Source organism: Eufriesea mexicana, unplaced genomic scaffold (genome assembly GCF_001483705.2).
Source record: "Eufriesea mexicana isolate 0111107269 unplaced genomic scaffold, ASM148370v2 scaffold1523, whole genome shotgun sequence".
NCBI classification, from domain to species: Eukaryota; Metazoa; Arthropoda; class Insecta; order Hymenoptera; family Apidae; genus Eufriesea; species Eufriesea mexicana.
Window position 1 is genome coordinate 709,730 of NW_016909723.1, and position 25,139 is coordinate 734,868.

Consider the following 25,139-nt stretch of genomic DNA (forward strand, 5'->3'; position numbering starts at 1 on the left):
GAATCGAAAGAAATTAAAATAACGAGAGATAAGTTCAGGATGGGATCCGTATTAAGTAGTACGAGTCGGTGCGTGGTCAGGCGTAGGAATTTGCTGATTAACGGGGGACTGTCCGAGAATATTTTTCAGCTGGATTAATTCCGAGTCGACGAAGGATTAAGATTCGTATTATTCGATGGTAGAGAAAACCCGGAATATATTAATTTTAACGCGTACTTTCGTTAAAATGCTCTTTCGATTTTGCTTGGTCGTTGTGTATCGAGACACTCGAGATAAACTGATTTTTCCAGACGAGTGCCATCGAGTTTGAAGATACGTCGAGGCAAAGAATTGCCGAAGGAAACTGTTATTATTTTCTGGCGAATAAGAAGGTAGGGAAAAATATTTCTATTCGCGCGTTATTTTTCGAAATTTCGGTTAAAAGTACAATCTGCGTTTGCACATATGTACATGGTGTAAAGTCGCTCGTAAATTTCGTCGCTGCAATAAGGAGCATTTCGGAATAGCTAGGATACCGATGCTATCCCTGTCTCCTTACATGGAGAAATTCGAGAGGAATGTGGAGCAATCGCGTGCCAAACGGCTCGTAAGTAGGCATCCACCACCTCTGGCGTAAGCCAAAGGGCGGAATAGTAAAAAATGTTTACCGTATATATATATATATATATATAGTAGCAATCGTGTCTTTCGTCATTCGGGTTGCTATCGTGTTCGAAGCTCGAGCAAATAGGTAGTCCGATTAAATGCACGTGGCGAAAATGAATTTCGTTAATACGTGATACACGTCCGAATATAACATTCGAAGCAGCGTAAAACACGCGTTCATAAACGAGAAAATGGAACACTCGATGCGACACGTTCGCGATCATCGATTCGAATTTAGATAGATCATTTGTTCGATATGAATTCATACATAACGCAATGGATTGAAACTATGGCGTAAGTGGCTGAATTTTGATCGGAAGCGAGAACGATCCGATCGAGATGTTTGAACGGGTACATCTCTATTAAGTATACTGCTACTTGGTGGTTGAAACGGATAGTTTGAAACAACAACGGCTAACGGTGCAGTCGATTGGTCGTTATGAACGAACCCCTTCGACCTGCGAACCCAATTCGTTCCAGTTTCACGTCGTTGAATCATTGCAACGCAAACGTCCCTCGAGACTGAAATTCATGAATATGCAATTATCTCGAGCCAGCGAAGCTGCTCTTTCTTGAATTTCAGCCGAGTACGCGTCTATGAAACGCGTCGACTACAGGTGGCTTTATATCGATATCAATCGGTGCGGTGTTCGGTTGCGGCTACGCGTGAATCGATGGTTGCCATAGGTGCCGTGATTGTCGCCGGTCAAACAAGTCGATACGCATGAAGGGGAGCAAAAAATTAATTCAATATCGAGGGACGGTTAGCCAGGTAGCTGTGAAACGGTTTGCCATCGCGGTCCACTAACAGCCACGTATCCGAGATATATTTTATTTCGTCTCGAAGGAAATTTTAAATACGTTATTCGGATAAAAGTTCCCGGAGAATTAGCGAGAGAGAGAGAGAAAGAGAGAAAGAGAGAGAGGAGGAGAAACGAAAAGTCGGATATTATTAAAAGCAACCGTGAACCGTAGACAGATGTTCGCGTCGTTCAGAGATCCGATGGCTTGGTTACGAAAATGCCTGGTTCACTGGTGATTTTTCATCTTCATCGTATCGTAAAAAGGAGAGCGGTCGCAAGCACCGTCGAGGATACGCTGTAAAACGGTTTTACGACACACGGATGAGGGAATACCACGAGACTGTAATCATACCTCCTAATTTGCCACGAAGGAATGCGTATACTCGTGACTTTGAGAGTGGATTAGACCTTCCGTAGCCCAGGGTAACGGAACAGGGCGACTTTAATTATGAAAAGATCAACGGACGCGTTTTATTAGTTTTCGTAAAAATTGCGCCTAGTCAGGCAAGGAAGAATTTCGTTGGTCGTGGCTTTAAACGTAAACCTTGCACGGTCCTAATTATTTTTCCGATACTCACGATAAACCGACGATGACAGTTTTTGTAATTAACGGTTGAGAAATGGACGGTAACAGATACAGGGCTGTTTCGCGTTTGGTTTCAGCAGAGAACATTGACCATCTTTTCGATGAAAGCACGTCGACTCGTTTATTAACGAAAACGTACATCTATCTTACGGCGATGTTGACGTGTTTGCTAGCTCGCGTAACGGAGTATCCTTTGAAAATTTAAAACCCTACGTAGAGGATACGCAGTTAGCTTATAAATTCGTTACGAAGGTATTCATCCACTTAACTCGGTTGATATAAATTTTAATCAGGTTCCGACGATGTTGCGTTTCGCAGGCAAATCTCATAATCGCGAAGCTTTTACTCTTGACTCTGCGTAATTCGACTTTTCTCGATTCTCGACAAACGGTTTATCCGCTGCTTTATCCAAGTATCTGAACGTTCCTTTCTATCGTCCCTCTTTCGTATCGCGAATCTACGAATTAGTAGGAAACGATTGCTAAACGCAAGGTATTTTCATTACCGCAAGATAGATTTCTGAAGATGAAACTTTAATAGCCTGCAATCAAAGCGATGGCTTATGTCGGGTTAAATGGCAAACTCCCTGTGGATCAGACGTTTGCTTCCATCTCGCTGCGCGAGTGGCTACTCGTGCAACCTGTAAGATTCATCATCGAAAATTGAATTCGATCGTGCAATCGAAAAGTAACGATCGTCACGAGCGCTTTTCAAGAGATATTTCTTCAACGTGGTTCCCGAATCATCGAACGTCGCATCTCTCGCAACATTCGTATTAACGCAGAACGAAAGGAAGAATTTTTCTCGCGAACTCGCAGCCGGATGCGCCCTCGTTGCATTCTTGACTGACAATCAGCTAGAATAAAACAAAATTACTTCTTCCGCGAAATGAAATTCTATCTCGACGAAACTTGTTTCCTTCCCAAGATGTTGCTTTTTTCGTTTTACCTCGTTATTTCGTATCTCTGTAGCCACGACATTCGTCGATTAATTCGGCTAACGGACGACTAGTTCTTTTCTCGGAGACGTCCAGCTCTGAAAACGTATCGATAACGATTGGGATGATAGATCACGAAGCTCGTAATTGGCGTAACACTTTTTGTATCGTGGAAAGGTTGGAAAGGGTATTGTGTTTCATCGCGCATCGATCGCGTGTCACGTTAGGCCAATCGGGAAAGTTAGAGATTGCCTCGATTTTAGCGAGCACCGGAGTTTGCGACAGACGAAAGGCTGGAAACTATAGATTTTAGCGCTTTCGTATCTCTGCTTGCTCCCACCATTCCGTCAACGTATCGAAATATTTCGGTTGTAAATAACGAGGTTGAAGAAGAAGGTATTTCTCGCGAATAACGTCAAACGTGGGAGATTACTAAAGACGGTGACGGATAAGATGCGGATAATATAGTCGGTGTAAAAATTAATAGTATTACCAAACTAGCTGATCCAGCAAATTTCACGCTTCTTTACGATAGAGAGAAAAAAGTGAGGGGAGAACAGAAAGGGGTGGGAAAGCAGCAGAAAGGGAAAGAAGAATGGTCGTGAAAGGGAGAGAGAGAGATATATATATATGTGTGTGTAGTAGAAGGAAGGAAAATAGGAAAGGGAATAGGAAAGGGAGCAAGGAAGGGGAAGGGAAAGGGAAAAGGAAAAGGAAAAGGAAAAAGGGGTAGAAGAGGTGATGGTGGCGGCGGTAGTGATGGTGGTGGTGGTGGTGGTGGTGGTGGTGGCGGTGGTGATGGTGGTGGTAGTGGTGGTAGTAGTGGGGTAGGGTTGCGAATTAAGGGTCGGTGACGAGAGCAGCGTGTGCGCGTAGGGTTGAAGAGAGAGGAATAGGCCGTCGGGCAGCCCCCTCCACCGCTGTTCCCTCCCCGATCTCTCACGAACGTGCGAGCTTCGGGATTCGAGGTAGTGTAGAAACTCGAACAGACAGCCAGTCGCTCGCCGTTCGTTCAACAACGTGGCTCGAAAGTGCTGCCTCGGCGATCCAGATAAGCGACCAAGAGTAGGACGACGAGGACGATCACGGCGACGACGATGCCACCCCTCGTCGTTCGATCTTGGCCAACGTGGTCCGCCTTGGTCTCTCAGGGGTGTTGATAGAAGATGACTTTTCGATCGCGATCGTTGATCGTGTTCGTGGAATCCACAGGTATCTCGGCTGCTCCCTTCTCTATCGTTATCCATTACGAGTAGCTACGCCCGTCGATATACCGTCGATTGTTTTCACCGTGAACCCTGCCAACTTTCCGAGTGATCCCGATAATCGAGTCGACCGATTTTCGACGCGTGTGAATATTCAAAGTGGGTTCGCGAGACCGAGAGCGAGAGAGTGAGCTGAGAGGGAGAAGGAGGAGAGGGGTGGGGGAGAGAGAAATAGAGGGATAGAGGGATAGAGGGAGAGCTAGAGGGAGAAAAGGAGAAAGAATCGGGTTCGTTTCGATGTTCGCGATTGACTAGTTGGAACGGAAAGAAAGTGCGAGAGAAATGACGGTAAGAAGTGTAAAGTGTGTCGAGGTGTTTATAGGAGAGAAAGACGCGACGGACAGCGAAGAAGAATGTCCGGTAATTGCCATCGACTGTACGTGGTCGAATGGAAAGCACGCCGAGTGTTCATGGATCCCGTTCGACCAAAGGATTCCCAGCATTCGGCGTTAGAGAGGTGAATTTCCTGCTAGGAAATTTAACGTCGATTGGTCGGTCGAGGGTCGACTGGTCCAGATTTAACCAGCTCTACTGAATGCTAGCCGATTAAAGCGATGTCCGGTGTTGTCGTTTAAACCGATCGTCGAGATCGTTTAATCGGTGGATCGAAGCCGAGAAGGAAACGCAGCGAGGAGGCTTTCCAGGAGATGTCCGATGAAATGGATTTTCCTATCGAGCGACTTCTCTTTGCGGGAAACGTAATAAACCAAGACGGCACAATGCCGCTGCTTTAGATCGAGTACAAAGCCGAGCGAGGTTTTTGATCTCGTTGCAAAATATTGAATCGATCTAGCAGTGGAGGGTGAATGGTGGAGCTTAGTCCGACTACCGTGTATTCTATGGTTGGGTCACGGTGCCGAGGATCATCCCCCTGATATATACACGCAGACAGAGAGCCACACTCGATACGTGGATCTTGCGCAGAATATGGGGAAGGCACGAGGCGAACTTGGCGACGAACGCGTGACAGCACGAGGAAATTCTCCAACGAATCGACGTCGTTTCCAGATTACGCTCTGAACCGTTGGATTTCTGGTTGTCGTGCGACACCTCATTTTTATTTCACGCGATCGCGATTCGCATCGCCGTGATTGGCAAGAACGTTTAACATTCCCGGCTATACACCACGTCCCCTCTGATCGAATCGAGTCGTTCGAAATTCCAAGAAGATGGACAGTCATGGATGAACGTTACCATGACGACGCACAAGTGTCACAGGTGTGATCAATGGTAAGTAACGGTTTAATCGCCCCCCGATTTCCTGCAGTTTCGTACTTAACGTTCTCTTGACCGAGAAATGCCCGAGCGTGTGAAGGGTGTGTAGTAGGTATGGGAGAATTTGAATTGCTAATTGGGCCTTAGTCGTTATTAATTAAATCGCGATTTGACAGCGAACGAAGAAAGGAAACTTGTTTCGGTCTAGCGAAAGATGCTCGAATTAAAGAGGTTATAAATAAGAGGTGACAACGAAGAGCGAAGCAGATATCCTCGTACGCGCATGAAATATAAAGTGCCCCCTCGTTTTCTTGCATGTATTAAAAGCATACGCGAGAAACTGCATAAAAGATGTTCGATGTATCGAGCCATCGAGACGTATACGTGTTCGCGATAAACAAACGAGCAGAGTTAGCGTTCGCGTGATATCGATCCGTCTAAAATAATTCCCTACGCGCGGTTACGCTGTACGATCAGCGCATTTTTGGATCAGCGTGCGTCGTATTTTCTCGTGTAATTACCGATATCGTAGTACGGCGAGTAAAACTTACTCGCAGCTTTAAATTAAAGCGAAGAATAGACCGATTTCTGGTATATTCCACGCTACTGCGTGTCGTATTCGGCTAAAGAGATAAAACCGGATAATCCGTATAAAGATGCAAATCTTTATAATCTCGCGAATCGAGAACGTTTCGCGTGAACGTTAATTCTGAAATTTGCTATTTTACGGGATCTACTAGTAAAAATAATCACCGTAGAATTTCGTGCTGTTCCTCGGTACGCATCGTTCCGCCGTCGGCCTTAACGCGTGCTTTTACTACTTTACGCGATCGAGGTGTCACTGTACGGTAGTGCCGGTAATATATTTAAACATTTCCAGAACGTATCGTTCCGATTATACGTATATCCGTTAAATCGGTATTCCCGAGTAAAATTACGAGCTATAAAGGGTAAATGTACGATGACAAGCAAATACACAGACGATCGGTTTACTTTCGTTACCAAATTAAACAAGATAATACTGCTTACCTGTTGCACTCGAAGTCATCGTATTCTCGATAATTTGGAAAACGATTACCTCGTCAGATATATCGTTTTCTTCTCGTTTTCTTCTCGTTTTCCTTCGTTTCTCAGGTGTACGATGTTTAAAACGAGCGTTTTATTTCGAACGGACGTTCTCGATTGTCTTAAACCGATCGTGGAATTTAAATGATCGCAAAGTTCGACACGGGATAAGAAAGAAGAGGAAGCTCTCTCTTTTAATGAAGTTCCCTGTCAATTGCAGGCAATTAATTACAGCGTTATTTCGCTAATTAATCTAAGTCGAGGTTGTCACGGCACGGGGTTATCTTCTTCGTGCTGATACGTCGTATTTCTGCCTTTCTCGAGTACGTACAGCTGAGCTACAAGAACAATCGATCGTAGGAGCCGTGATTTCGTTTCTTGCGAGAGAAGAACCACCGCTGAAGAGAATAAATCGCGTATCGCGTTTCCGTCGCGAACGTGTAAGCAGTTGCTTTTTGTCATTAGAGGATTACCACCGCGCAATTTTCTCTATATCTCCGATGTTACGAACGACGACTACTTAACGTCGACGAATACTTAAGCAGATATTTGTCGAGATATTTGTCCGAAATAAATATGCGGAATGAAACGCGATGCATCCGCCGGAACACGGACGGAAGCAGACTTTCGGGATTAACTTTTGTCGAAACAAGGAAACGAGCCAGAAAACTGCGCTTTGTGCCGTGCGTACTCGTCACGCCAACGTTTGTCGCGTAACGATATAATTCTAACTTATCTCTCGAATTTCATACCCGTTTGCTTTCGTCCGTTTCTCACAGTGGACAATATCTGAACAATATACGCGACACTGTATCAGTTACGCAACAAAATATTCGCGTTTACGTTCTCCCAAACAATTTGCTTTCTGTTTTAGTTTCGCTACACGTGCTATTGATATCATTTTAAACCGTGGTTCGTATGGGATACTTTCGAGTAAATTGTACGATGCACAGTCGTCGTATCGAGGTATTTGTCACTGTCATCGCGATGCGTGAAATTTTAAATCGATATACAGAATAAATTGCGACGAGTCACATTCGATTCGAAAAAGCTGCCACTGAGTTCGGATCCGTTTAATTTACGTGCAAGTAGGAATAATATACGCGTTTGGATAGACAATGAGAGGGAAGAAAGAAAAAAAAGAAATAAGGATAGATAACAAATGAGAGAAGAAATGTCAGTTACGTCTAGAACGAAATTTCAACTTTGCGTGCTCTATTCAGAATTGTACCGTTGCTCTGCATATTTACGTATTCAAGCATTGTAGCGTTGCTGGTAATCCGTTGAGAGAGGGGTACTAAAGGAAATGCGTATTATTCCGCCGCGAATGAATTATGAAGATCATAAAATGTAGAGATTATAAATGGGTTGGATGGGGCTCAATTTTTTGCCAGGCAATACGTTCATCATAATTTCCAGCGAACGTGGTATATCCGTCTATCCGAGTGGATTGAAAAGCAGGAACGCGGTGTAGAAAAATGACGTTTTGGAAATATCTCGTTAAAATGTCGCGCGAAATTTCACTTCGCGAGAGACTTGTTCCGAGTTCCCATGTCGTTCCTTTGCTGACATTTACCACTGACGCGTACGAGGGGGGAGGATAGCAATGCTCTGCAGTAGAAAATTTTCTTTCGGAAACGAGAAGACGCGAGTAGGCAGTCGACACGGGATGTCAAGAAACGGTAAGTGACGAAATGACGCGTGTCGGAGGTTAGGAAACGTGGTTTCGCGGAAGAAATGGAAAAGAGTAGAAACACGCGAATACGCTCGTTTACGAGAGAAAATGCTCGCGCGATGATTTACGTTGAAATATTTACAGTTCGAAATACAGTGATCGACGAGACGGTCAAGTCGGTTCGCTAATTGTATGCAAAACAGGAAAATGGAAAGTCTCGAGGGATAAGGGGATGATTTCTGTCTTTAAGAGGGTCCTCCGAGTTCTCCGGGATGCCCCGTTCGAGCCTTTCGAGATCCTTCTTCCCTCTTTCTCACCGTCTACGCCGGAAGGCAAGGAGAAACGCTATAATGCCTGTCCATCTGTCAATTCACCCCTCCTACGTGCGTGCCTTCGATTCTTTCTACTCTGTAGGAAGAAGAGCACTCCTCTACGGAAACTAAGTCAAGTCAGCCGTTCGAGAGAGGAATCGTGAGTTTTCTTTTAATTCCGAGATTGCGCCACGACATTCGTTTCCAACGGATGAACGCTATCGTGATTCATGGATATCTCGTCTTCGCTTTGGAACGCAGGAACGAAGGTAGGCTTTCACGAGGAGGTTCGCGTAATTCGAATCTAAAACTGAAAATACGGAGACGGAGATTTTCTCTACGGAGTTTGCCGACTTTGTTCGAACGTTTAGAGAAGCACGCGTCGAGATATCTTTACGACGGGTGACGAGAACCTCTACGGTCGCGTTGACTGCCGCTCTTGGAGCTTGAAAAAATGCAAAACGCAGATTGCTCGTTTCGCGCTGTTTCGTTACGCGGATAAAGTTCTTTCGTTGTTTCCGCGCAACTGTTACCTACCTGGTTGCTCGTTTAATACTTAATCTGCTGTTTAATTAAATTTTCTTAATCCCCCTTCCGCTTTCATTTCCGCGTGGTTCGTGCGACGCGTTTTACCGAGAAAATAAAATTAAGATAGAAACTCGAGCGCGAAGAAATTGAATTATCTAGCACGCAACCACTTGGTCGAGCATGTTACGTTTTCATTTTACGAGGCGAAGGTAAGTGTAAGGTAAGAAAGGAAGTTGTACTAACCGTGAATCCTTTTTCTATTACAGAAATTCTCGGCGAGGGATTTCGATGATACGCCTTCTAGGCTGGGGCGGTCGTGGTGATCGGTGAGAAGAGGAGAGAATAGAAGAGCACACGCAGCGGCTGGTTTCTCGCGTGCACGAGGGATCGAGAAATGTTATCGCGCGGAGCATAAGAGGAAGGAAACAGCCACGAGAATGCGAGACAAAATCCAAGAGCCAACGCGTTTCAAGATCTCGTGATCGACACCGAGCACGTTTCCAGGATTCACGAAGCGAGGAATCTGAAATGGGGACGAACGCGAACGACCAGTCTCTGGTGCGGTCCATCGCGAGAAACTTGTCGTTGGACCAAACGCAACGACCGACCGATCTGTTTTCCGCAAACGCGACCAAGGACATCGTTGCCGTCCACGAGGAGACCGTTTTGAACGATGTTTTCGCCACGAGTGAGAAAGACGCGTCGACCAGTAGTGGTATCGAGTTAGGTTGGTTCAATGATTCGACAACGATAGGCTCGTCCACTCCTTCCGGCTCTTTGTTCGGTGTGTCTTCGTCGTTCTTTTCGTCGGTGTCACCGTCGTCGGCCAGCTCCGACAATTACACCGGCATATCCGACCTGTTCGTCTTCGAAGACTTGAACGATTACATCAATCGATTGAATTACAGCGCTTTCGTTAATTTGACGGCCTACTACGATGGAGGGGCTAACCTGAATCTGAACGGAAGCGTGAACTGCACGTCCTCGATAGTTGCGGGCACCGCGGCTGGTGTCGTTAGAGGCGGCGAGTGTGGTCCGACAGCAGACGTTGACGAAAAGACGAACGCCAACAGCTGGTGGGCTCTGATCCTGGTGATCGTGCCTTGTTTGACGCTATTCGGCAACGTATTGGTTATTCTTGCCGTAGTTCGAGAGAGGGCTTTACAGACGGTCACGAATTACTTCATCGTCAGCTTAGCTGTCGCCGACCTGCTCGTTGCCGTACTCGTCATGCCCTTTGCCGTCTACGTTTTGGTGAGTCTGATTTTCTCCTTCTCGTCGATACCGCTACGGACGATAAAACGATCGGGTGGGTTGTAAAGGAATTCGTTAAGCGTCCGATCAATGTTTGCCAGTTTATGGCGCGTCGACGTGCCACGAGTTAAACCTTACCCTTTATCTCGATAAAAAGTATAAACGTGTCGCCCATATTACTCCACCGCGATAAAACCAAAAGTAATTCGAGCTATAAACTTTTTGAAATTCCTCACCGAGATTCGGCTGGTAATTAAACGGTAGCGTTGTCCTCGAGTAGTTACAGTTCCAGTTCCAGTACGCGAAAATCACAGATACCTTTATCGCGAATCGCTTTAAGTCGTGCCATCGGTATTATAACGCATAGTCGGTACAATCTTCGAGTCGATATATTCGCGCTTATTAACAGATCTCTGGTCGTGTCTTCTGCGCGACACGGCGATCGTAGAAGCCGAACAATGCAACGGCTCTTGGATCTCTAGTTGCAGAACAAGCGATGGTTTTATTCGGGTTGCGAGGTTTCCGCAGCTCGGATACGTGTATGGATCGAACGAAAATAGGATTAGTTAATTAAAGCAATTCGAGTAATTCTTCGTGCGACGGCTCCTAAATTCCGTGATAACGAATGACCTACTTCCGTTCGAAATGCTCCTACTGATATGAGTCATAGTGTGGATGTCAAACGGGAGATGTCGGTGGAGGCATTCTTTTATGCGTGCAGTATTTATTTAACTGCCGTTTTATTTACGTTCACGAATAAATTTCAATCTTACGCTGCGAAATAAATTTCTGACGGATTTATCTTGTTTCGTTGCAGAACGATTTATACGCGTTTTACGATCCCATTTGTCCTTATTAGTTTAGAAGGTAGAACTCGGAATTACGATACCGTAATTTTACTCTGCAATGCCATCGAATCTTTCAAATTTATCTCGTATTCGATGATTATTGATATTCGAAACAAAATATCTTTTGCTCCTATACACGGGCAAATAGTTAGAAATTTACGTTAATATGATTGGACGAGAAACCTTTTCATCTTTCCGCCAACTGACGAACTACCACGATGATGGCAGTGATAACAAGAAAACCCGGAATAAATGAAACGACCGAGGAGCAGATAATAAGAAGAAAATTACAAATGTATCAAACTTTGTTAAAACTTTCTCGCTAATTTACGTACCTTCGTTAATCGCGATAAGTTGATGATCAAAGGAAACGTAATTTTCTATCGAGGAATATAGTTGCGCGATTACGGGAAAGGGGAAATTTCGAATCAAGAAATCGTAAGAGTGTCGCGAGAGTAAAATTTTTGCCCACCGAAATTGACATATTCTATTCGTCTCGCGTAAACTTTTATTCGAGCGACTAGAAATGGTAGTTGGATGAAACAATTAGCGACGATCGAAATTTATTTGCACGAATATTTTTGCTCGGAATTGCGGATGACTACTGTAACATTTCCGCTGAAAGGTTCAATAGAACTCGGTTTTTTTGTTATAATCGAATTAGTCGTACATACACAACGCGTATACAATCGAGGGTTGTTTCGCGCTTGCAACGCAACGTTTCGTTACATGCTTCCGTGATCGAGCAGTTAATTGATCGTTGATCCGATCGTTGGCATAAAAGGTTTGTCGTGCGTATTAACACACCACGAAGTAGTGGGTAATTCGGAATGACGGGGTGTCTGATACGACAAACGCCCTACTCTCTGTCGTGAAATCCGCGACAGTCACGCAACGGCGGAATCATTTAGGCCACGAGATGGCAAACATCGTAGGAGTGACTCTGTAAGCACGATGCATACGCGAATCGAAGTAGTGATCGTACACGTGACATTTCCTTTCGTTCAATTAACGTTTCGCTGGAGCAACGGTGTTGGAGATACAATTTATAGGGGAACGAGGCTAATTCATTCCACGCGACCGACATGAAATCTAATGATCGCTAAAGATGTACCTCTTGGAATATGCATGAGGGTTTCTAAATTTGGCCGCACGATTCATCGGGCAATTAACGAAAGCAAAAGTCGCGTTCGCAGGAAATTGGAGTATCAAGAGCTAATTAAGGACAAAGTTATTCCCGCGAGATGGTTAGGCACGAATGTCGACCACGAAAATGTAAGGTTTGATCGTGGAATTAACTTGCAGGAAATTTCCGATGATTCGATAACTTCGATCCATGTTAACCGACTACCGCCCTTATTCCAACAGATTTCGATAACTTCTCGTATAAAATTTATAATCGCTTATCGCTCGGCGAACGCGCGATAAAATCCTTGTTCATTTTGCTCGTGAGAAATTTAATCGCGCGTTAAACGATCCGAGACTCGTACTTGCACACCCTCGCGATATAATATATTTTTATCGTTTCTTTCGTAATTTTTTCAACGTCGAACTGACCAATACGGTGGACGACACACGTTGCAGCCTCTATCGAGTTGATAAAACCGAGACGTCCCGGGCTAGATATTAACGCGGTGCAGCGTACTAAAATCCCTCGTCGACCGCTTAAACGATCGTTCGCGAGTTTCACATTAAACTGTTTAGCCGACGCGTGTGTGCGCGCCTATAATGTGTCGCAACGATAATGTCGCGACGCGAGTGTCGTGCCACGATCGAAGTACTTTAGTCGGTTGCCAGCAGCGCGTTCTGGAATTCCTATCTTTGCGAAACGTCGACAAACTCGGCTGTTTGTGACTTTGCGTTTCGCAATACGCTACATCCTTGCGAATATTCCCCTGCAGTTTCCAAAATAGCAATGCGCGTGCGCGCGCGTATCGAAAACTTACTCTTCCATTTAATACCGGGAGGATCTTCGCCGGTGAAGGATTAATAATATCGACTTAATTCCGTTTTCGTTTTAAGAGAAACTTTGAAGAAGATATCCTCGAAGGGATACCTGGTCGGAATATTCTTCTTCGTGACTTAACGCTGATTGGTAATTCGCTTTTATCGCTCCTCTGATAGTTCCAAGCTTTTACGGTTACTCGGATTATAAGCTTCGGAAATTTTTGAAATCTTTCGTGCGATGCTCTATCGACTATCGCTTATTTCGTTCAATGCATAACGTTACGGAAAAAGGAGTTAAATTTCTTCTTAAATTTTCCATTCTCGCCACGATTCGCTTTCGATTAAACGGAACAAAGCGATTAGCTGTCAATGATGGAATGAAACATTCGAATAAAAAGGATCCGATGATTTCCTCTCGCAACTTCCTTTAACGCGGATCATACTGTCACCGGGTAATCGTTCACACCAGACAGACCAGTAGTTTATATCCGTGCAATTTTTCGTTCAATTTTCTCGGTTATCAGGGTTCCCACGCTTATCCTTTGTCACGCGGTATAATCTTTTTCGCCATTGGCGAAACTCGTTGAACGTTTCATTTTGACGCAACACGGGAGGAACGAGTGTCGCAAAGATTCCCGCGGATTAAACTGTAAGTAAAATTTGACAAACTTACGCCGGTTTGTTGGATCTGTTGTTTGTTTCCGCAAGTGGAACACGTGGCGTGACTTGGTCGTTACGTTTTAGTACCCTCTGGGTATTGCTTCGCAACGAGGAACCATGCCGTGTTTTGCAGTCACGTTGGTGTTCGCCACTCGAGATTTTCGGTTCCAGCAAAAGTCATCGCGTTATTATTACATTTTTCTAGACACGGTAGATCCAGCCACGTAGATTGCTTCGCTCCTATCTCCGTCGCTGTATTCCGCAGCTAGCGTCGTCGTAAATCTTTTCGCGAATTTATGTAGGTCGACAGTCGTTTGCTTTTGGCAATACTTGAATTTATAACCCCGTCACGTTTTCGCGACTCGCGGAAGAGTCATGCCAGTCCGAAATACCACGCCTGTTATAATTGAAATTTAAATTAAACGATTCGGTTTACGACGTTCTTTCTCTCGGTGCGTCATTGACTGCGCGATATCATCGTCGATATAAATGACAGGGAACAGCGTCTTCGCGATTCACTTTCATTTGCCCATTTGCGTGTGCCAAGAAAAGGGAAAGATGATAAGCCATGCATCGAGGGAGGATCGATCGGGGAAACCACTTTTGCAATATCTTCTCGTTACGCGAGAACCATTCCGTAATTTCCTCTCTTCGATGACTTTTGCGCCTTCGTTCCTTCTCCGTCTCCGGTGTTGGACCACGCGATGATCCGGTGGACTCCCGAGCCTGGAGTTATCGCAATTTCGGATGATACGTGTTCGCGTTGGGTGTAGCCAGTGTCTGTGCGTGCAAGGACGGACGGTCGAAAGCGGGCAGAAAATTAGAAAAGAGAGATGGACGTGAAAGGCGCGAAAGAAAAGGACAGAGATAAGAAGTGGAAGAGGGCTAGGGTTCCATCGAGAGGGTGCTGGCGTGACCGCGAGCAATTTCAACCCGTTTTCCTTCGCCTGCCTCCATAATCCCTCGATTCGAAGGTAGCCTCGCCACTCTCGGTCGTTTTACGGAGTGGAATAACACGGTGGATCGCCAGCTGGGACAAGGTCTATGTTAATAACACGGATCGTTCCATCGCATGCATGCTTACTACTTAGTCGATTCAACCCAGTTTTGATTCGAGCTGTGTACACATAGGTTAAATCGTTTGCTGTCCTGCTAACATGAATATTAATGTTCGTGCCGAAGGAACCGGCCACTTTTCTTCCGACGTAAGAATGCAGCGCGAGACCGTGCAATCGTTTGGCCTTGTCGACTGGTTTATGCGCGTATTATCACTTCCTCGCGAACCCTTCCTATGTGCTCTGCATTCTTCCTTTTCTCCATCTCGCGTCAACCTCTCTCCTGAATTCTAAAACGGACCGTTATCATTCTTCCCGACGCTGATCCGATATGAGTTTCGATCGGGACTATAAACGTTTGGAAACCGGCCATCTATCGAACCTATATAAAAGCAACTGTTTTAGTTGATATATAAACAAGATGAAAAGGATAAATGGTTGGATAGACGAACACTCGTCTATATCGTTTGATTCGTTCGATTGATCGCCTTTCACGAAGTTAACAGCTAAACGGACGGAAAAGGCTCAATTCGAATGCTATTGTCCTAGATACCGTCTTTCTCGTGATTTCGAGATCGATCACGGCGCGAATCGTGTGCAACAAAAGTACGTCGAGTGATACAAAATTCCACAGGATGAATACGAATGTTCGTTGTGAACGTCAATGCGCGTCATGCGTCATGAGTCGAGTACGTAAAATGGAACAAAACTATTGGACCACTCCGAGTTTCGATAGAATCTAGCATTTAAAAATTTGAGTCAAAGAAGTCCGAGATGCGAACTCGATGCGATTATCGTTATTACTTTTAAGCAAAAGTTACACGCGTGCTCGTTGAAGCTTTCATCGGCGTCGCGTCGAAGGCTTCTTGCCACGGCGTTTTCGAGTCGAACGAATTAAGTGTCGCAATTCGCGAGACTCTTTCGCCATATTTCATATTACAGCCGTAATTTGGAAGCGCTCGTGGTTCGTTGGTTCCTTGTTTCAATCCTTCGTTCCTGTATAGCGGTTTTTACCGCGAGTCCACGCTAGTGCAAAAATGAGACTCGTATATACTACGAGCACGCATCAGCGATACGGTTGTCCACAATGTGCAACGCGTAATGTAGCGTATTTCATCCTCTTTGCGATAGTAATTTCAAATGTCGAGCACTCTCGAGCGAACCGTAACAACGAGGATATTACGCTTTTCGATTAGCAAGAAACAAAGACTACTCGCGCGAAATTTTTTCCGAGCTAATTAACTTGCCTCGGATTCGAATACGAGGTGTGCGGTACTGAGAATCATTGATCGCGACGTAATTTAACGAGACTCGTGAAAAGGACATACGAAATCGGCAAATGTAACGTATATATTAAAACGATCGTAAGGTATTCCAGATAAATATAGCAACGGTACCAGAATTATCGTCGGAATATTTCGCTACTTTCGAGTAAAGTATACATACGTATATATATTCGAGTGACTCTCTCGAATTTGCATTCTTCTGAATCTCTTCGGATTCAAACGAGTTTATCGTCTGCATAGCAATGTACGAGTTTCATGCTTCTTCTTCAACCTGTACTTTTATGTCATCTTCTCGTGGACTATCGAGCAAAAAGTAACGGTCATTTCGAATCACACTTTCCGCAGGCAAATAGATTTCTTTCAGCGAAAACGGGATAAGCGATTAACGAAAAAACCTTCGAAGCGAAGATCGTAGATTTAACATACCGAGATTCACTTTTCACTTGCGACGTCGCCGAAAGTCCGAAGGTAATATATAAAGTTAACGGGTCGACCTTAGACATTTCGAGTGTCCATTTTTCATTCGCGTTTAGATGTCAACCGATAGAGTTCCGATCGTCCTTCTGAACACCGTCGGAAGGAAGAAACGACGCGACGACACAACGAAGGAAATCGTTTTCTCCTGTATCATCGTGGGCTTGATTCCTATGTCACGGTCGGATTCAGCTCGTTCTCGTTTATACCGAGTCACGCGATATCCTTTATGTAATTACTTTAGCGTATAACGTTACCCTAATCGTTCAAGTATTTCGTAGCGTGTCCTTACGAAAATTTTTTATCGACAATGACCGACAACTATCCGAAATGATTTAAATTAAGTTACGACAGAATCTTTTTCTACGACGTGGATGGCGACAAGGATCTTTTTATTCTACTAATCAGAATTCCACCGACCATCTATTCCTTCAAATCAAAGAATCTATTCCTTCGATTTACCCTGTTTCCAGAGCCCTGAGCAATGAAGGGATTTTTCGTGGATGTTAAATAGATGATGCCCTATTTTTCTTGAATCACAGCAGAGAGAGTGGATCCACCATCCCTCAACGTCACCGTAATTCGACCTGATTGTGGCACGAAAATCGTATTCGTTATAACGTGACCCAGAAAGTTCTGATCGAGAAGGAAGTTTTATAAATTATTGCTGTAGTAAATTCGCGACTTTCCCATTAATAGCCATAGTGCTTTCGATAAATCATCGATTAACGTGACAAAAACGCATATGACGTCATTTGCCAATAAACGCCAAGAGTCAAAAGTTTCCGTAATTTCGAAAAAGATTTTAATTTCTGCGAATACGTGTGTTAAAGTATTTTCAAAGTAGTTGAAAGTAAACGTTAAAAGTAGTGCGATCAATGTCCGATTAATACGGTCAGATACTACTTTCGCGCTACCGCTCGATATCGGTAGTCCAAGTCAATCTATGGTCCGGCGAGACGTCAAAAGGCTAAGCGAATACTCAGTCTCTCGGTTTTGCGACTTGTCATTTAAAACGATTTAATTCGTAGATTTATTTGACCGAACGAAACGAAACGAATCGGAATAAGAATCGGTAATCGTATTCTTCGATTATCCTTTAAACTTTTCCAGCATTCCTTATTTAAAACATCGGAAAACTGTAACCTAAGCAATTACATTGTGCGCTTGCGCGTTAACGTACCGATCATGCGCGAATGAATACGATTTCAGGAAAAATTAACCTACTCGAAAAGCGTTGCTGCAAGAACGATATTTAAAGGACGATGCAGTATGGGCTGCGTATTTTCCGAAAGATCGCTGAGCAATTAATACCCGGAGGAAACGAACGCGGACAAAGGACAAGCGTGAAATCTGAAAATGGAAAGTGCGCGAGTTGCAACGAAACGTTAACTTTTGGCATAAAGGCATCAATGGGAAAATATTCTCGCTTTCAGGACTCGGCTGTATAGCGGAAAAATGTATCGTCACGGCTTTGTCTTTGTGACGTTCCGAGTGACTTTACGGTGTCAAGCTGTCGTAAAGAGCAGAGAAGCCGTGAAATTACGCGTGACTGTAAATGTTACCGCCAGTACGGCAGGATTTCGCGACAAAAAGCTTCAGATCGATGTACGCGCAAAGGTAGAAACGAAATTTATAATTTCGCAGTCGTAATTGGTCGGATTAAAATTCAGCGTAGCCGAGTTCTATCGAGAGGAAATAGAAGGGTCGGTCGGTGGAACGGATCGATGGTTTTTCCTATCTCAAGTATTTCTGCCAGCACAATTACAGCGCGTCTATTCGTCAATCTCCCTATGAACGATCTCGGCCTCAATTGACGGGGCGTCTGCGGAGCGAGTAATTTCCCAGAAAATTTCCTCGTTGCATTTAGAACCGCATTAGCTTCTCTGGCTGAAAGGAAAAGGTGTGTCTTGTGCAAAAACGTAGCCGTGTTAACGGTGCAATCTTCTTTCCACGACTGAGTCTATCAAAGGCTTTAAGAGCGCGCTATAAATCCTTACCGTTTTCGTACGAATTAACTTTCTCATTCGCGAGGGAAATTTTGATCCACGCAACGCGATACTCTCTTTCTCCGTAATGATTTTCTGATTAGTATCGACTTTTAAAGCGAAAAGCGGTAAAATTGAAACGAGCCACACCGTAGTGCCTCGATTAAGGATCGAGCGAGTATAATGTTCGCCGACGTCGTTGGCGGTAATTTAAAACACGACCGTCTCAACTTCCAACTATATTTATAGCAAAAGACGCTTACGGTCTGGCGCAAACTTAATCCATTTCAGCCGGCGTCTCCATTTCTACGGTGTTATTCAGCCGAACCGTCGAACGAGGAAATCGCTGTGTCGTAATGTTTGGCCAACTAAATGTTCCGGTATAAAATCGGCCACGAGGAAACAATTTTCTCATGGAATTTACTACGAACCTGACTCCATGATCGCCGGCAAATTATTCCGAACGACGTTAGAACGAGAAATCACCACCCCCGGAAACACGTTTCTCGGAAATCGACTTGTATTATTCCTACTTTTGCCCACTGTCTCAAACGTTCCTCGATATCCAACGCTATTCGCTAATTACTTCTCAGCTGACGACTTAGCAGTCGTTTACAGCAGCGTTAAATTCCAGGTACAAAAGAATAATATATTTCTGATCCATTTCAAACAACGGAATAACAAATTCCTCGCGCACAATTAATTCTGCATCGATTTATAGCTTGCCGTTCGTACAGCGGCTACTGTACGGTTATTGTTTTATTACAGAATTTTCCAAACGTATGCGGGAGAAATTAATTCCATCGATTTTCCGAAATTTCTGTGATAAATTACCGCGGAGGAAATAGGTCGCAACACCGATGCGAAAATCGTCGTCGCATTAATTTCACGGGTACTACGGGCGGTGCGAAAATGAGGATTCGAATGTTGACTGCCCTGCTGGAAGAGAGGTTTAGCGAGGGGCGACCGAGAACCTAATAGGGTGACACCGGTAATCAAAGCTGCTGGCAGGAATCTATTACCGACGTTATAGGTCTCTTGGCAAACGCGAGACTGTTTGGTCATGAGTACGGGTACACCTGTGTGCGAGCTGTTGTAATTCGTGTATCGTAACTGAGAATCGTTTACGGTTAAGCAGTTTAGGTAGCAGTTTAAGTACCGATGCGATCTTCGTACTTACTCGTGACAAATTTATCACGATGAAACATAAGTTGTTGTCGCGAGACTATGTCTCGACAACGAGTTAATCGGACGAAATTTACCAAACCGGAACATCATACATGATGTAACGAGGTTACTCGACTTCCAAACGATCCGAGGATACTTGCGGGCAAAAATTGTATACGCGATCGCAGGAAACGGTGTTGCACGAAGAGCAGCGAAAACTTGGAGATGGTCCCACGTAGTCGGAATGCAGCTTGTTAACGAGAGATATCCAACTTACGCGAAAGAGATGGTTTACGGTCGTTTTATTTTTCTTCGCAAAAGTTTCTTCTGTTTCGCCAGCAGAAACTTTTCGCGACGAATCATGCTCCTTTACCGATGCTTGCTGCAAAAATAAACAGTTTCCCCAAACTTTCCAAAGCAGCGTGACACGAGTAACGCTAAAATTTATTACCGTCATAGACGCGTGCGTCTGTTACGCTAGACGGTCATATCTCAAGCAGGTAAAGCCAAGTAACTTTCTTTCATGCCGTTGTATCGATAAGAAAGCATCTTGGCTGACTTATCGCGTAGATATTTTCCCTTTCACCGACATTGTTAATATCCCGAGCAAAGAATTTTGATTCTTCTTCCAGTTTCGAAAGAACAAGGTCGTAACGTAAATGTACCGAGAATTCTACGTTATTCGGCTTATCTTCTTCCGTCCGCCACTGACCGAGTAAGATATATCGCTAATTCTCGTATTCTTCTCCTCCTTTTTCGTTTATCTCTTTCCTTCCACGGATATTCTATCCGCTATCAGCTAACAAAAAGCGTGTCACGGCTCTTCCTCGTTCTGTCCGTATATTCTACTTATTCTTACTCCGCGATGAAAGGACTACGTATTTAATCGTTTCACGAACTTTTCCATTTCGGTTCGACCCTCCAATGTGCCGTATAATGTACAATGTGTTCCTTTGACTCAACTTTCATCTGACGTCCACTTTCGGTTCTCAGTCGCCGTACCGTTTTTAGCCATTTTGTTTCCAGTTTCAATCTTTCGGAGTCTGTTTTGTACCTCGATATTTACTCGATAGTCGGAGAAACGGGGGTATTTGCACGGAGAAGATGGAAATATCGCAGCGTTTCGCGCAGAATGTTTGAGAGTTCGATATATAACGCGCGTCAATTCTTGCTTCTTGGTCAACTTGTCTTTTATCACTGGTTCACAAGTCCGATTCGAACACGTGACAACATTCTCAAAGTAGTCCGTGTCGTGCGCGCGTGTCTTCGAAACTTGTGTGTCGATGGTAAACATACGTCGGATACGTAAGTCGGAAAGATATTTCGTTTCGAAACTATGGCTCTCCGGTTGTTTACCGAGAAACGGTGATCTCGAATCGTTACCGAACCGTTACCGAACCGAGAGACGAGGATCGAAATTTTCATGGGAAAATTGCGAATCAGAGCCGACGTCGTTAAGCAGAGATGAAATATCGCGTTGAATGTTTCGCGCCGCGTTTTGGCCGCTGTCCAAGTCAAAGGCAACGATAACGATGTCCTCTGCCCATTGGATCGTAACATGGCAAAACTGGGTCAAAGTGGACTCTGAAATATTGTTGTCGAAGCTCTTTCTCTCTAACCATCCATTGTTTGTAAGATAACTTTTAATTACAATCGTCGTCCCTGATAATCGATTCTAAGGTTATGCGTTAGAAAGGATAGTACAAAGGTTCGACGATCGCGATGCCATCGATCACACGGAGGCACGTAAAACCGCGTGTGTATGGGAAAGAGATGTACGATTATCGGATGGTATCGCCATTTTCTATCACCTAGACCTTCTATTTCGAATAAAATATAACATTGCAAACGCTTGTCTCTATGAATATTCGGATTTATGCCTCGGTCTTCACGTTTTCAACGTTTGCGTTCGTAAATACGTTTACCGCAACGTTACGGTCGATTTTATTTTATTTTCGAAAAATTGTCGAGCTAGAATTCTGTAACCAACGGCGCAAGCTTGCGTGGGAACACGATTAAATGCGGCTACTACCGCGACCAAGGAAATGCACGCAACGTAATCTATGTCGTTGGAAGGAAGAAGAACGTTGCAAGTACCACTTGCATTTTCCTTCGACTCGTTTGCTCTGAAACACGTTTTCATCTGGCGCTATTCGTCCAGTAACTCGACCGGAATAGAAAACTATGTCCCATGCTACTGTTACTCCATGTTCCATACCGATGTCCGCCATTTTTTTCTATGCTACACGGTGTCTCGATTGCCTCGATCGTTTGTTTCGACCGATCTTCCGGAAGACTTGTCGACAACGCGTGCTTGGAATTCGCGCGATCCACAGCGATTTAATCAACCGCCTCCTCGAAGCGGCGAGAGAGCTAAATTTCATCTGATAGCTCGAGCTTGTGGTAACTAATACTTCTCTGTTCCTGCCCGATAAACCGCTATGTTGGAAAATAGAAAATGAACGATCGAAACTCGATATCGGTGTAAGCACGCCGCGGAAGCGTTGCTTCGTATTTGCTCTTCGTATTTGTGTAAGCGCTGGCAGATTTATGCAGGATTCCGTTCGCTTTCAAGCCTATGATGATATTGTACTTTTTTATTGGCTTGTCGGGAAATTTGGTATTTTATAATACCAAGTATATCTACTCGGTTACAGAATATAGGGTATCTGTTTAATATATATATTTATATATTAATATATATAATATCAGTGATATATATATATATATCACTGATATTATATATATTAATATATATAATATCAGTGATATATATATATATATCACTGATATTATATATATTAATATATATAATATCAGTGATATATATATATATATCACTGATATTATATATATTAATATATATAATATAAGTGATATATATATATATATATATTACTATTACTAGTACTATAGGATATAGAATATAGAATATGTTCGTAGGAATTTAACAGAGTCACGATTTTTTACCCATTTAACCCGAACCTCGACAAAAATGCGCGCAATCCGTTCGATACGTTTCACTGGGTTTTGCAGAATTTACGAACGTGTATTAGTTCGCTATGCTATGCTATATTTACGGTTTAACGCGAGTTTCCATCTTCGAAAACGATAATTATCGCGAGCTACCGTAAGCTATCTAAATGTACGATTAATCTTTTCCACCGCAATCCGGAACAGCTAAAGTCATATTTCAATGAATACGGCGATTAAATAGGACACGGTGACGAGGTTGGAAGAAAGTTGAAAATGCGACGGACGGGAAGGGGTCCCATGGGACACGAGCTCTTCTCATTTACCTGAAAATACGCCGGGCAGATTCCGTTGTTTATTTATTTATCCCGTGCCACGTTTCGTTATCGGTGGTCTTAACAGGGGGAAGATAAACGCAAAGTATTTGATTGGAAAAGGGTGCGAAAGGAAAGACAAATTTTGATCTCGTGCCGAATACGTCCTCGGTGCAGTTTATCGAAAATTTGATAAAACCCAGCTGTCCGATGGAAACATATTTCAGAATACGACTAAAGAATCGATATCGAATGTTTGTAATCTCGATGAGAATAAGCTGGCGGGGTGGAAGAATGAAATATGAAAGGTAACTGGGCGTATCATGGTTGACACGGTAACCTTCGGGTCGCGATTCTTGGCATAAATCAACGAAATTCATAACTATTCTATACCTATTTGGAAGGATATTCGCGATCGATATCCTCGACGATATCGAGGTAAACGTTTCCCGAGAAAACAATAGAGGGCTGGACAAAAAGTAACGCGAAATTGATTCGATCAAAGACTTTCAAGAATTTCGTACATCGAGATGGATTGCTTCCGTAATACCGCAAGAAAATATTTGCCGTGAAAGCATCCCACGATCCCGTATGATTCACCGGGCAACGGGGTAAAATGTGTATTTATCTCGCCCCGCGTTACCTTCTACCATGTTTTATTCGTGCCGCGGAAAAGCTGAATTTTTCACGGTACGTGCGAAAACGCACAATTAGGTTACATTACAAATTCTCGCTGCTGGTAATCTATAGCGAAGTGGAAACTTTTACGCTATATTTTGCCACGTTTCCTTCTCGAGCTTTAACGGTGCCTATAAACGAACGAACCGAGGTTTACTCGAAAGTTTCGGATCGCGTGATAGAGAGAAGGTCGGGTCCATCGTCTGTCGCGAGATCTCACGATAATTCGGAAAACGTTAGCGTCGGAAAGCAGCTAACGAAAGAAAGATCGCGAAGGGTAAAGTGGCTAACGATAAGTGTCAGGTGCGTGCGAAGGAATTCGAGATACGTTGGCTGGAAGATGGGGGTCATAGCGTGGCTGCAAGGCTGTTCCAAAAGCACGTATGCCACTCACGTTTCAAAACGTTTTAGAGGAAATCGCTTGTATTTCATAAATCTCCGGTTGCTAGGTGGTGCTTGGTTCGCAGGCTTAGCCGTACGAGGGTTCTAGCAGAAAAGTTGAAGATCTCCAGGGATCGTGAAATTCGAGTGACTTTCATCCGATGGTTCGTTACGCGTTATGAAAGGCTAGCTCGACGCCGTCGTTTCATCGGGATAAAATTTTTCCCAGCATCGGGGAGAGAATCGGCGGAAAGAGTAAGAGTACGTAGGTTAAAAGCTAAAATTAGTTAAGGATTAAGCTACGATACACGAAGAAATTGCTGGAAATAGTTTTTAAGTCGACGATGCTCGTTGAAACGTTAGAGGCTCGGTGGAGTCAGACTCGGTGGAATCAGAGCAAAGCGAAAGAAATCCAACGTTTTCTGGTTCTTTGGCGTTTCTCGAGTAATAAAACCTTGGAGAATCTTATCCGGAATACATGGCGAATCGTTCTAGAGTTTATTACGCGATCGGAATAAAGGATCGAATTACGCGTATCTCGCGGAAAGGCTAATTATGCTACATTTGTCCGGCTTTTCAGCAAAGTCTGGAAAGAATCGATACGCGCTCGAGGCACGATACGAGCAAAAACAATGGGGTTTCGAAAACGGAAGGGAAACCGTTATAACTAAAAGCAGGAACTACCATTGAAAATGTGCGTGCTCGCTTTTTCGTTTCGCTTTCTCGTGTCTCACTTTGTTCGTTTTCCACGAATTTGCTTATTCAACGGAAACGAATATTTCGTGTATCCGTACGTCGACCGACTGGTTCAACCTGTTGATGGACGTTTCGCCTACGGGATCAAAAGGATTTCGCGAGGTTACCAGGAGGGATGTTCCGAGCTTTCGTCAGGCATCTAACGAAAGCGAGTAGCCAGCCTTTCCAAAGGGTGTCTTCCTTATTCAAGAATTTCAGAAGCTCGCGGAATTTCGTTAGTCCTCGAGAATGCAGCTGCTTTGCGCGAACGAGTCAGAGAAGACGAGGAACGGACAGAGGAGCTTCCGTTCCAGGAAATACAATACATTAGCCAGAAGATCTTCCAGCC

At 44.0% G+C, this 25,139-nt stretch overlaps 1 protein-coding gene across 1 annotated transcript in view; it reads left to right on the plus strand.

Moving 5' to 3' along the window:
* The first annotated feature begins 5,007 nt into the window (after positions 1–5,007).
* Positions 5,008–25,139, plus strand: part of Dop2R (dopamine D2-like receptor) — a 98,925-nt gene continuing 78,793 nt past the window's right edge. The window contains exons 1-2 of the mRNA XM_017901405.1: positions 5,008–5,466; positions 9,297–10,284. Coding sequence (XP_017756894.1) covers positions 9,559–10,284 — 726 coding nt within the window. The 5' untranslated portion in view covers positions 5,008–5,466; positions 9,297–9,558. The remainder of the gene's footprint in view (positions 5,467–9,296; positions 10,285–25,139) is intronic.